This window comes from Scyliorhinus torazame, chromosome 4 (genome assembly GCF_047496885.1).
Source record: "Scyliorhinus torazame isolate Kashiwa2021f chromosome 4, sScyTor2.1, whole genome shotgun sequence".
NCBI lineage: Eukaryota > Metazoa > Chordata > Chondrichthyes > Carcharhiniformes > Scyliorhinidae > Scyliorhinus > Scyliorhinus torazame.
Window position 1 is genome coordinate 140,041,395 of NC_092710.1, and position 13,742 is coordinate 140,055,136.

At 42.3% G+C, this 13,742-nt stretch overlaps 1 protein-coding gene across 1 annotated transcript in view; it reads left to right on the forward strand.

Moving 5' to 3' along the window:
* The first annotated feature begins 196 nt into the window (after positions 1-196).
* The window catches only part of tpo (thyroid peroxidase), a 92,253-nt gene continuing 78,707 nt past the window's right edge, over positions 197-13,742 (forward strand). Inside the window, exons 1-2 of the mRNA XM_072500543.1 lie at positions 197-299; positions 3,586-3,699. Of these exons, the coding sequence (XP_072356644.1) occupies positions 197-299; positions 3,586-3,699 (217 nt within the window). The remainder of the gene's footprint in view (positions 300-3,585; positions 3,700-13,742) is intronic.

Here is a 13,742-nt window from a genome sequence, read left to right on the forward strand (position 1 = left end):
CAAATTCTTCATTCTTTTCTTTCTAATACTCATTGCATGCAATGAAACTGTACCTGTTTTTTTACGTGGTTCTGCATATTGACACTTCAAATGTTCTATGTTGTAGGACATTGTGTTTATTCACTGGCACTGATTTACAATTTGACAGGTGATTGTCTAATAAGTATTTATTAAGTAATGAAAGATAGCTGAGCAGATGGCTTCAATTTTGAAATCCAATGAAATCCAGAAACCCCTCATCAAAATTAGCATGAAAGGTGAAAAGGGTGGGAGACAGGAACGAGACTTAAAGGAAATCTGTAAGATCCAGAGCACGTAATTTGGAATGTTTCCTTGCTAAGATGTAAGGCCCTGGAGCAGAATGATTTGTCTGTGGAGATTAAAGGTGATATATTTTCAGGTGGGCTTGTAGCCGAACTGGGTATGGATGATCAGGTTAGGTTAGGCATCATGAGCACAATCTTCAAACAATATGAAAACTGGCTTAGTTTAAAAAAGGAATTCATCTGTATTGAAAAATGCTTCTTCGCAAACCAGTTGAATCGGTCAATCTCAAAAGTTAGAAAGTTATACATAAACATCAAGTACAAAGAACACGCCTGACCATTATTATTTTAAGCTGGTAATTTTGACTACACTGCTCTTTTTTGACGTCAGTAGCAATGAGTCTGACTCTGACTTTGGTTTGTAGGGTCTATGTGAGCACTCATGGCACTTTGACAACACTTTCTGAAAAGCTCGGGTAACAGAGCATGAAGGATGTTTAAAAAGTCAAGACATTTAGGCAACGTGAAAGGGCAACTCGAAGGATATCTGTCTTGCGAGAGCCACAGCTGCACAGAAAGCCAAAGAAATCAAAACGACTTGCAATCTGGTTAGTATTATTCTGGAATCTAGTTCAGATTTTGCCTCTGACAGATGCTATTATTTTTAATGTTTAAGATAACAACATGGCTTATAATATTATTGAAAGCTTAATAGGGGCTGATTTAGCACAGTGGGCTAAATAGCTGGCTTGTAATGTAGACCAATGCCAGCAGCACAGGTTCAATTCCCATACTGGCCTCCCCGAACAGGCGCCAGAATGTGCTGACTATGAATGTTTCACAGTAACTTCATTGAAGCCTACTTGTGAAAATAAGTGATTATTATTTTTACTCAATCTTTATTTAGACTTTTTTGTGGCTAATTATAACTGCTCTTCATTCTAATTTGCTTAATTCAAATTAGCAGCTCATTCACATTTTTGACACTAAATTACTACATTTAGTGCTTAAAATGATTGGATATTTCAATACTTTAGTGCAATGAATGACTTTGAATGCAGGACGGCATGACATTGGTTGAATTGCAAAGACAATCACTTCATCTTATTTTAAATGCTTTGTGGACATCTTTAAAGTGTAAACATCTATTTTTCACAAATGATTTCTTGAACTTACTGATGCAGTGGAAAAGAAGATGGGTCAACATGTTCTCTGGAGATTGCTCCCCATTTCATTGTTCCATTACACATTTATGAATGTGAATGATTGGTCTCTCAGGAGCTCTGGCATGGATGCTCTTTGCCATCTGTGAAAAGACAAGAATGACAGAGTATGGGCTGGTTTAGCTCAGTGGGCTAGACAGCTGGTCTGTAATGCAGAGCAAGACCAGCAGCGTTGGTTCAATTCCTGTACCAGCTTACCCAAACAGGCACCAGAACGTGGCGACGAGTGGCTTCTCACAGAAACTTCATACTTGTGACAATAAAAGATTATTATTATAAAGAACATTGGCTAGTGTCGTGCTCTATTTACCCCATAGCTTTAGTTGCCCTCAGATTAAACTATTGTACAAGCCATTGGCAACAACAAATTTTCAGGAGCACAGCAGTCCTCCGGAATGTTTCATTAATTAGACTTTCACTCGTGCTTCAGCTCAAAACCTATCTGCACTGTAAGTGGTTGTAAGTGCGTGCTGATAAACTTGCAAGGGCAATAGATATCTGGGACCTTGATAAACCATGGGGCCAACAGTTTATCTCCTAACCTAAGTTTAGAGTACTCAATTCTTTTTCCAATTAAGGGGTGATTTAACGTGGCCAATCCTACCGGCACAGATTTGGGTTGTGGGGATGAAACCCACGCAGACACGGGGAGAATGTGCAAACTCCACACGGACAGTGACCCAGGATCGAACCTGGGTCCTTGGCGTCATGAGGCAGCAGTGTTCACCACCGCACCACCATGCTGCCCCATTCACCGAGATTTAGAAAATAGGGAGGGAAAATGGGGAGGGAAATGGTGTGGGGGTGGGTGAGTTGGGGGGTGGAATTAGGCTCAAATCAGAGTGCAATAAAATAAGTAAAGAGAGGGGAAGAAATATTGGATTGAGAGAGGGGAATAGAACCAGAATGGAAAAGTAACAAAAAATTAATTAAAAAATCACATTTACTGCCCGGCTGGAATGCGATTCCATAGTTTCAATTGTTCCCTTTCTAGGCTAGAGAGGTGGACAAAATTGCTGGAATATAAATATTATCATTAAACGGGTACTTACCCTGCTAAGCACTTACCTTAACTTTCTGTGGTGAGTTTAGTTAGCAATTAAAGCAGAAATGTGTGTGTGTGTGGGGGGGGCACATTTGCAAGGCTAATAGAGGAGCGCATCATCCAGTTACTTGTGGCAGTTCACAAATTTCAGGGTAACTCGTCACCTCCACAAGCTTAAAAAAAAATTCCTTTCTCAGCGTTCCAAAGCCAATGCACAGAGTAGTCAGAACAAGCCCCTAATCTATCTCCTTGCTTGTTCCAAAAATCAATTCATCAATTCATATTCAAATTGAATCCAATTAATGAGCCCACAAAAGAGACATATTAGATGCAAGCTGACAAGAATAGACATTACACCTGATCTTGTGCTTGACCCTATGTCTGATCTTAGCCAAAAGGTTGAGATGTGAGTTGCTGGGTGATCGTCACAATAATAACAGCAAACTCCATGAAACTCGCAATTGTTTTTCCAGCTCATTCCAGCCCAGTGACCTTTCAACTGTGAGCAGCTAACACTATAAAGAATATTTCATGGTTTGGGAACAGATCGAGCAAGAATTATTTTGACATAGGAAGGTGCTGTCTTCTTGTGTTGAAAAAAATAAATTCAAACATTAAACTTTAAATTGCCTTATGCGATAATATATTCACATAAAATTCTGCTACTTACAATTTTAACAGAGGTGTTAACAGACTTAAAATTGAGGCGTGAATGTTTCAAAATACTGGGGATCAAATTTAAATGAGTTAACAACAAATTTTTATCACCACTGAATCCAATTTTAATTACTCTTATGATTGTCAATCGGTAAGTTAATTTCAACTTAATGTACCTCAAGGCTATGGAAAATGATTCTAATTCACATTATTCGCTAAATAAAGACATTAGGCTGGACTTCAGGGGGCACCGTGGTTCTCCCCGCCTCACCCGCCCCCACCTTGCTCCCATGTTAATAAAGGCCTTGGGCTGTCCTTAACCTGCTTATCTAATGCAATAACAAATTTGAAATATTTGCAGGCTGTGTAACTTTGTTTTTCTCCACATGTCTAGGTTTGACCTCATCCTTCAAAATGAGATTAATGACAATCCTGGCGGTTGTACTCATGACCCTCTGTGTACGATTGCTGCTCCCTTTTTATAAGGAACGTGAAATGATTGAGACAGGTAAGTTTTCAAATTTATTACTAGTGTGAAAGTGCTACTTGCATTAAAAATATATACTTTTTTTAGAGGCAATAATGAGCATTTATGCGCTGCCAATTATGAGCGCTATTCAGTGGCTAGAAACTAAAGTCAGCTGTCATGCGCGATTATCGGGGTGTTTCCCAGCGGCTACAGCACCGTCCCTCACCCCTCTACCTTGGGGAGGCCCCCAGGAATGCTCCCTGACACCCCTTCCAAGTGGCAAGGCCCCCATGGTCCTGGCCCCTGACATTGCCAACCTGGAACCTGGGCACCTTGACACTGTCAGCCTGGCAGGGTGTCAGCGGCACTGCCAAGGTGCCTGGGTGGCACTTCCAGGGTGCCCAGATGTCAGGGGGAGTTCAGGAGTACCACCTTATCTTGTCCCCAATCACTTAGGAGTCTCCAATGGATTGGGAGACCCCCCTCCCGCCCCCAATGTCATTACACCTGTTTCACGTTTGTGTAGAGCGGTACTAAATGTCATCATGAGGTCTCCCGGGTGCAACCATTAAGTTCCGGGTGCCGGTGGAATCGGGTGTCAGGGTATATAAATGAGCAATAAGTGATCCAGATCACACCGGGCAGAGCGATTGGGAACCCGGCGCGGCCAAATACTGCCCCCCTGGCCATCCCCCACCAGTCCCCCAGCCCTCGCAGATGCCCCCCCAACCAGCAGCTCAGCTCCCGCCAACTGTGGTGGCGCTGGACACAGTCCATGCCGCCACGCCGGGTTCCCAATCGCTGAGACCGCACGTCCCCGCATGGTCGAGAACTCAGCTCATCGGGGGTGGAGCATCGAGGGAGGGCCTTTCGATGATGTGCCAAAGCCATTCCAATGGCACGCGACGCCATTTTGGAAGGGTGGAGAATAGAAAACCAGCGTCAAACCGGTGCCGCCCTCGATTTGGGCATCGGAAGGGATTTTCCGCCGATTGGCGGTTACGATATCAGCATCGGGCAATGGAGAATCCAGCCCACTTCAAATTTTGAAGACTGCACAAAATTAGGTGTAAGTGTGAGTTGTGAGCAAAACGCAAAGATGTTTCAAGAGGATTTGGAGAGGTTAAGTCAGTAGGCAAAGATTTGTCAGATGGAATACAAAAGAAATGTGAGTTTATCCACTTTGAATTCTCCGCCGTCGGGATTCTCCGTTGTACCGGCATCCCGGGGGTTCCTGACGGCATGGGGGCTGCCCACAGTGGGAAACCCCACTGGCCACCGGCAAGACGGGGAATCCGCCCGAAGAGTTCTTAAATGGTGAGAGGCTGGGAAGTGTTACACTTCAGTCAGCCAGTGGGGTTTCCTATGTGGACACCCCCACACCTTTGGGAAATCCTCGAGCCTGAGTGCATTACCGGCGAAATGGAAGATCCCACTGACAGAGAATCCAGCCCATAATTCCTGGGATGGAGGAATTATCCTCTCGGGAAAGATCAAATAGAATGGGCCTTTATTCTCTGCAGTTTAGACGAATGAGAGTGATTTTTTAAAAATTCATTTACGGGATGTGGGCGTCGCTGGTTAGGCCAGCATTTATTGCCCATCCCTAGTTGCCCATCAGGAGGGGGGTGGTGAGTTGCGTTCTTGAACTACTCCAGTCGTTGAGGTGTAGGTACACCCACTGTGCTTTTAGGGAGGGAGTTTCAGGATTTTGACCCAGCGACAGTGAAGGAACGGCGATATATTTCCAAGTCAGGATGGTGAGTGACTTGGAGGGGAACCTCCAAGTGATGGGGTTCCCAGGTATCTGCTGCTCTTGTCCTTCTAGATGGGAATGATCGTGGGTTTGTAAGGTGATGTCTAAGGAACATTGGTGAGTTACAGCAGTACACTAAGTAGATGGATTATGGGTCAGGGTTTAGAGAAAACCAAAGTATATCATGGAGTTCACCTGACCCACAACTTTAAATAGATTTTGGTTATGGGGAGCACAAGGGCCCACTTTACAGGTGTGGTGCAACAGAGAGCTAAAGTATGTTTAAAACAAAACAATGTTTATTCTATGAATCCAGTTAATAGTTTATAAACACACAGTAAACAGTTTATCAATTACCAATCCTGACCACACCCCAAAAGATACAATACACTATAGATGACCCGTAATATCTTCCCAAACAACATCTATAAGTTAAATCTTTTTAAAAATAAAGACAGCATGTTTAAATGCTCTACAGACACAGGTATTACTTTGAAATCATCAATATCTGGAGACATTCCTTAGCTTGTAGAGAGAGAGATCATTATACAGCTGCTTGCTTGTCATGCAGCTTTCCACCTATGAAAACGAAACCAAAAGCACACTGCAACTGCCAGCTCAAAAACGAAAGCGAAAGACAGACAGCCTAGCTCCACCCACACACTGACATCACTGCAGCTATTTGATGAACACCCATTTCTTAAAGGTACACCCACCTGACAGATGGTACACACAGCTGCCATTGTTCGTCGGTGGTGGAGGGTTTGAATGTTTGTGGAAGGAGGAGCAATTAAGCGGCTGCTTTGTCTTGGATAGTGTTGAGTTTCTTGAGTGTTGTTGGAGCTGAACTCATCCAGGCAAGTGGAGAGCATTCCATTAGGCTCCTGACTTGTGCCTTGTAGATGGTGAACACGTTTTGGGGGGTCAGGAGGTGAGTTACTCACCGTGGGATTCCTGTTAGACGAAGTGGATAGTCTGAATTCTCCATCTGTGTACCCGAATGTGTGCCAAAATGTGGTGACTAGGAGCTTTTCACAGTAACTTCATTGCATTGTTAATGTAAGCCTACTTGTGACAATAAAGATTATTATTATTATAGTCTTTCACCTGCCCTGGTAGCCACAGTATTAATATGGCTAGTGCAGTTCAGTGGGGGTGCAGCGATGGTAATTCCAATGAATGTTAAGGGGTGGTGGTTAGATCCTCTCTTGTAGGAGATGGTCATTGCCTGGCACTTGTGTGGGGCGAATGTAACTTGCCACTTGTCAGTCCAAGCCTGCATATTGTTCAGGTTGTCATGTAGGAGTCCCTTTAAGAAATGTGTGTTTCTCAAATGGCACCAGTGATGTCAGTGTGGGTGGAGCTGAGCTGTCTTTCTGTCTTTCACTTTATTTTTAAGCTGAAAAGCTGCTTTGTGGCTCTGTTTAGTTTCGTTTTAGATTTCATCGAATTTACAGTGCAGAAGGAGGCCATTCGGCCCATCGAGTCTGCACCGGCTCTTGGAAAGAGCACCCTACCCAAGGTCAACACCTCCACCCTATCCCCATAACCCAGTAACCCCACCCAACACTAAGGGCAATTTTGGACACTATGGGCAATTTATCATGGCCAATCCACCTAACCTGCACATCTTTGGACTGTGGCAGGAAACCGGAGCACCCGGAGGAAACCCACGCACACACGGGGAGGATGTGCAGACTCCGCACAGACAGTGACCCAAGCCGGAATCGAACCTGGGACCCTGGAGCTGTGAAGCAATTGTGCTATCCACAATGCTACCGTGCTGCCCTAAAGAGAAGCTGCAGTCGCAGCAAGATGTGTATGGATCTCTGCAAGCTAAAGGATGTTCATTTGGTGATTTCAAAATGGTAACTGCTCTCAGTAGAGAATTTAAACCTGCTGTCCTTCTGTTAAAAAAGGGTTTTTGTCTTATGGATGTCTTATAGGGTACTTTATTCTTTGGGGGTGCATTTGAATCGATGGTTGCTAAGACGTTCACTGTATGGTTATAAAATGTAAACTGGGTTCATAGAATAAACATTGCTTTTTGTTTAAAAATACTCTTAGTTCCCTGTTGCATCACCTGTAAAGTGGGTCCTTGTGTCCCCCATAACCAAATTCTATTTAAAGTTGTGTGTCAGGTGAACGCCATGATACATTTTAGGGTTCTCTAAACCCTGGACCATAACAAATTGGGGGCTCGAGAGGGATAAAAGTCTTTCTATTGGGTGGCTTAGTGAACTTAAAGACAATGAGGGGTGAGCATATTTGTGGTTGCTTTTCAGGCGTGGTATTTCAGTTTAAGTAGGGAGTGTGTTGTGGACAATGGCTCTTTCAGAGGCTCGGAAGTTTTTAGGGGTGGGGAAGGTCACATGCAATACCTTACGAACAGAGACTAAAAGAAGGCTTTAAGATTTGGCAAAAACAGTGCAGCTATCGTTACCTGACAGCATGCGAAAAGAAGAGGTGCTTACCGTGGTAGCTGAGCATTTAAAATTGCCTGAGATACAGTCTGACTCATTGGACATGGCAAAGATTCAGTTGCAGATTAAGCAACTTGAACATGAAAAAGAATTAAAGCAGCTTGAATATGATCGAGAGGAAAAAGTAAAAGAGAGAGAAAGAGATAGCGAGGAAAAAGAAAAGGAGAGAGAAGAAAGGAGAAAAAAAAGAATGGCCCTAGCAGAACAAAAAGAAAGAGAAAGGGAAATACAGATCATGGAAAAAGAAAAAGAGAGTTTGAACTTCAGAAAATGGCCATGAAATATGACTGTCAGTTAAAATTGGCAGATGTAAAGCGAAACATACAGTTGGAGGAGAGTGATGAGGATAAAGAGAAAGAGCTTCGTAGTCGAAGGCTTGGTGGGGATCTATTTAAGTATGTCCACGCATTGCCAAGGCTTGATGAGAAGGAGGTAGAAGCTTTTTTCATTTCATTTGAGAAAGTAGCGAAACAAATGGCCACAGGACATGTAGGTATTACTGATTCAAACAAAGTTGGTAGGTAGAGCTAGTGAAGTGTTTGCATCACTATCAGAGGAGGTATCTGAGACGTATAAGGAGGTGAAAAAATCCATCTTAGGTGCATATGAACTAGTGTCTGAAGCCTACCGACAAAGTTTTAGAAATTTAAGGAAAGAACCTGGTCAAACATACATGGCGTTTGAAAGGATCACAGTAATTTTGATAGGTGGATAAGGATTTTGAAAATATATGAAGCTCTCAGAGAAATTATACTTTTGGAGGAGTTTAAAAATTCAATTCCTGATGTAGTGAGAACTCATGTGGAAGAGCAGAGGGTTAAAATTGTGAGGTTAGCAGCAGAAATGGCAGATGATTATGAATTAGTTCATGAATCAAAGTTTGGTTTCCGTCATCAGTTTCAGCCTGTGAGGGATAGAAACTGGGGACATGGGAAATACTCAAGTGGTAAAGGTAAAGGTGATCTGATGGGAGATAATAAGGAGAGTGTACCTCAGATTAAAAAGGAAATCCAGAAGGGTGGAAGAGACATGAAAAGTTTCAAATGTTTTCACTGTAATAAACTAGGCCATGTAAAGTCACAGTGTTGGGGATGGAAGAAAAGCACTGGGAAGGCTGATGTGGTAAAACAGGATAAGACAGTGGGGTTTGTTAAAGTGGTAAAGGAAAGCCCAAGTGAAGCGAAGGAGGTGCAAATGATTGTACAGCCTGATCAAGAAGTGATTGATAGAAAGGTGCCAAATCTCTTTAAAGAATTTACTTGTGTGGGTAAAGTTTACTCATGTGTATCAGGAGGAGTTGGTAAAGAAGTTACAATTTTAAGAGAAACGGGAGCTAGTCAATCTTTGATGGTAAGAGATGAGGGGTTATGTAGTATGGGAGGAATGTTGCCAGAAAAGGTGGTAATGTGTGGAATTCAGGATGAGAAGAGTAGTGTTCCATTATATAAGGTAAGGTTGGAAAGTCCAGTGAAGAGTGGTGAAGTGGTAGTAGGAGTAATAGAGAAACTATCTTGTCAAGGAATACAGTTTATCTTGGGTAATGATATAGCTGGATCGCAGGTGGGAGTGATGCCTACTGTTGTGGATAAGCCAGCGGAAAATCCGACAACTGAAGTGTTGAAGGATGAATATCCTGGGATTTTTCTGGATTGTGTAGTAACCAGGTCGCAAAGTCACAGGTTAAGACAAGAGGAGAAATCCGAAATAAAGTTGAAGTGTAATTATCAGGAACGATTTTTGATTAGATGGTTGGAAAAGAACAGGTGGAGGATGAGGCGGATATTTTTAGTTCAGGAAAATTGATGAAGTTACAACAGAAAGATGTAGAAATAAAACGGATGTATCAGAAAGCATACACGGAAGAGGAATCTGAGTGTATACCAGAGTGTTATTACCGTAAAAGTGATGTCTTGATGAGAAAATGGAGACCTTTACATATGCAGGCGGATGAAAAGTGGGCAGAAGTTCATCAAGTGGTATGGCTGGTAGGTTGCAAGTAGCAAATGAGGTACCAGTGGGAGGTCATTTGGGAGTAAGGAAAACTCAAGCAAAAATCCAAAAACATTTTGATTGACCTGGACTACATAAAGTTGTAGTTAAATTTTGTTGATCATGTCACACATGTCAAGTGATAGGGAAACCTCAAGCAGTGATAAAACTAGCGCCCTTAATACCCATTACAGCATTTGAGGAACCTTTTACAAGGGTACTAATTGATTGCGTAGGACCGCTTCCTAAAACGAAAAGTGGGAATCAATATCTTTTGACTATAATGGATGTGTCTACTAGGTTTCCAGAGGCCACTCCAGTATGGAATATTACAGCTAAAAAGATTGTGGAGTTGTTACTTCAATTCTTTACTAGATATGAACTACCCACAGAAATACAATCAGATCAAGGATCAAATTTTACCTCAAAGTTATTCAAAGAAGTCATGGATAGCTTAGGAATAAAACACTTTAAGTCAACTGCGTATCATGAACTGCGTACCACCCAGAATCGCAGGGAGCATTAGAAAGGTGGCATCAGACATTAAAGTCAATGTTGAGGGCTTTATCCTCTAGATTATCCAGGGATAACGGAATTCCATTTGTACTGTTTGCAATTAGGGATGCACCTAATGAGTCAACCAAATTCAGGCCTTTTGAACTAATTTTTGGTCATGAGGTAAGAGGACCAATTAAATTGATTAAGGAAAAATTGGTGAGTGAGAAATCGGAACTTACATTATTGGATTACGTGTCAAATTTTAGGGAACGATTAAATAGAGCAAGGTAATTGGCCAGACAACATGTAAAAGTTGCACAAAATGTGATGAAACGGGTAGCGGACAAAAAATTCAATGTTCGTAGTTTTGTCAGTGGAGATGGAGTTTTAGTATTGTTCCCAGTGGTAGGTGAACCGTTAAAAGCAAGGTTTTATGGACTTTATCAGATTGAAAGGAAATTAAGCGAGGTGAATTATGTGGTAAAAATGCCAGATAGAAGGAAAACTCACTGAGTGTGTTATGTGAATATGCTTAAAAGGTACTTTGAAAGGGAAGGAGAGAAAAAGGAGGTTTTAATGATTCTAACTCAAATCCAGATGACTGTGAATTTTACATTCCTCAAATTAAATTGGATAACCAGGATGTTCTTAGAAATTGGGATAAATTATTGAGTTACCTTCCAGAGGAAAAACGGTCTGACCTGTAAGAGTTATTGATATCACATGGTCAGGTTTGCGGAGATATATTGGGAAGTACTAAAATGGCTATACATGATGTAGATGTGGGAAATGCTGTTCCAAATAAACAACATCCATATCGACTTAACCCGTTAAAATTGGCACAGGTTAACAAAGAGATTGAAAGTATGCTTAAAAATGGCATAATTGAATTTGGTTGCAGCCAATGGAGCTCACCCATAGTGATAGTACCAAAACCAGACGATACCCAACAGTTGTGTGTGGACTATAGAAAGATTAATGCAGTTACAAGAACGGACTCTTATCCTTTCCCACGTTTGGAGGATTGCATGGTGAAGGTGGGACAATCAGCTTTTATTTCCAAACTGGATTTACTTAATGGTTACTGGCAGGTACCTTTTTCCGAAAGGGCGAAGGAGATTTCAGCTTTTGTGACTCCAGATGGTATATACCAATTCAAAGTTATGCCATTTGGCATGAAAACCATCTCAGCCCCATTCAACGGTTAACTAACAAAGTTGTTTCCAGATTACCCAATTGTGCGGTATACATCGACGATCTGGTAATTTTTTGCCAGACATGGAAAGAACATTTGAAGCATCTGATGGAGTTATTTATTGACTTCAGGAGGCGGGTTTGGTGATAAACCTAGCCAAAAGTGAATTTGGAAAAGCCCAGGTCACTTTCGTTGGCCATACAATCGGACTGGGTCGAATGGTCACACGGGATGTGAAAACAAAAGATAATGGGGAATTTATAATACCCTCGACACGAAGGGAAATAATGCGATTTACCGGACGTTTGTGCCGAACTTTAGCAGTGTGGTTGCTCCACTGACGGACTTGCTCAAGAAGCGTAGCAGATTTAAGTGGACAGCGGAGTGTCAACTGGCATTTGACGGCCTGAAGGCTGTGTTAACCATTGCTCGGTGTAAACCATCCCAAATTACACAAAACCATTCAAAGTGGCTGTTGATGCGAGTGTAGTGGGGGTAGGTGAGGTGCTTCTACAAGACGACAACGACGGACTCGAACGGCCTATTGGTTATTTTTCAAAGAAATTGAATTCTCACCAGAGGAAGTATTCAACGATTGAGAAGGAAACTTTGAGCTTGGCACTGGCTTTGCAACATCTTCAAATTTATGTGACCAGCAATCAGTCTGACACAATATATACTGATCATAATCCATTGACGTTTTTGGAGCGGTTCCGGAATAACAATGCAAGACTGTTTCAATGGAGTTTATTGTTACCACCATTTCATTTAAAAATAATACCTGTGGCAGGACGAGAAAAAGTGATAGCCGATGCTTTGTCACAAATGTGATGACAAGTTACAGGAAGAAGAACTAAAATGGACCATGATATTATAAATGTTCCCATGTTTATTCTGTTAAACTCAAACTATCTTTACTGTCAATATTTCTTAACGGAAAGTGAAAAGGTGAAAAATGAAACCATCTTGAAGTTGATGGTTTATTTATTTTTCTTGGGGGGAGGTGTCATGTAGGAAATCGATGGTTGCTAAGATGTTCACTGTATGTTTATAAAATGTTAACTGGGTTCATAGAATAAACATTCTTTTTTGTTTAAAAATACTCTTAGTTCCCTGTTGCATCACACCTGTAAAGTCGGCCCTTGTGTTCCCCATAACCAAAATCTTTTTAAAGTTATGGGTCAGGTGAATTCCATGATACACTTTGGGGTTCTCTAAACACTGGACCATAAAAAGGTCTTGCTGCATTTAGACATGGGTCGCTTCATTATCTGAGGAGTCGCGAATGGCGCTGAACATCGTGCAGTCATCCACAAACATCCCCACTTCTGACCTTATGATGGAAGGGACGTCATTGATGAAGCAGCTGAAGATGGTTGGGCCGAGGACACTACCCTGAGGAACTCCTGCAGTGATGTCCTGGAACAAAGATGATTGACCTCAAACCACCACAACTATCTTCCTTTGTGCCAGTTATGACTCCCACCAGTGGAGAGTTTTCCCCCCGATTCCCATTTACTCTAGTTTAGCTAGGGCTCCCTGATGCACATTTGTGACAAAGCATCGGCTATCACTCTCACCTCAACTCTGACATTCAGCTCTTTTGTCCATGTTTGACCCAAGGCTGTAATGAGGTCAGGAGCTGTGTGACCCTCGCGAAACCCAACTGAGCGTCCGCGAGCAGATTATTGCTGAGTAATTGCCACTTGACAGCATTGTTGATGATTCCTTCTGTCACTTTGCTGAAGATGAAGAGTAGACGGATAAGGCGGAAATTTGCTGGGTTGGATTTGTCCTGTTTCGTGTGTGCAGGACAGACCTGGGCAACTTTCCACATTGCCGGGTAGATACCAGTGTTGAAGCTGTACTGGAACAGCTTGGCTAGGGGTGCGGCCAGTTCTGGAGCACAAGTCTTCAGGACTATTGCCAGAATATTGTCAGGGCCCATAGCATTTACAGTATCCAGTGCCTTCAGCTGTTTCTTGATGTCACATGGAGTGATTCATATTGGCTGAAGACTGACAACTGTGATGCTGGGGTCCTCCGGAGGAGACCGAGATGGATCACCCACTCGGCACATCTGGCTGAAGATTGTTGCGAATGCCTCAGCCTTGTGTTTTGCACATAATAACCTTTGTTAGTGTCACAAGTAGGCTTACAT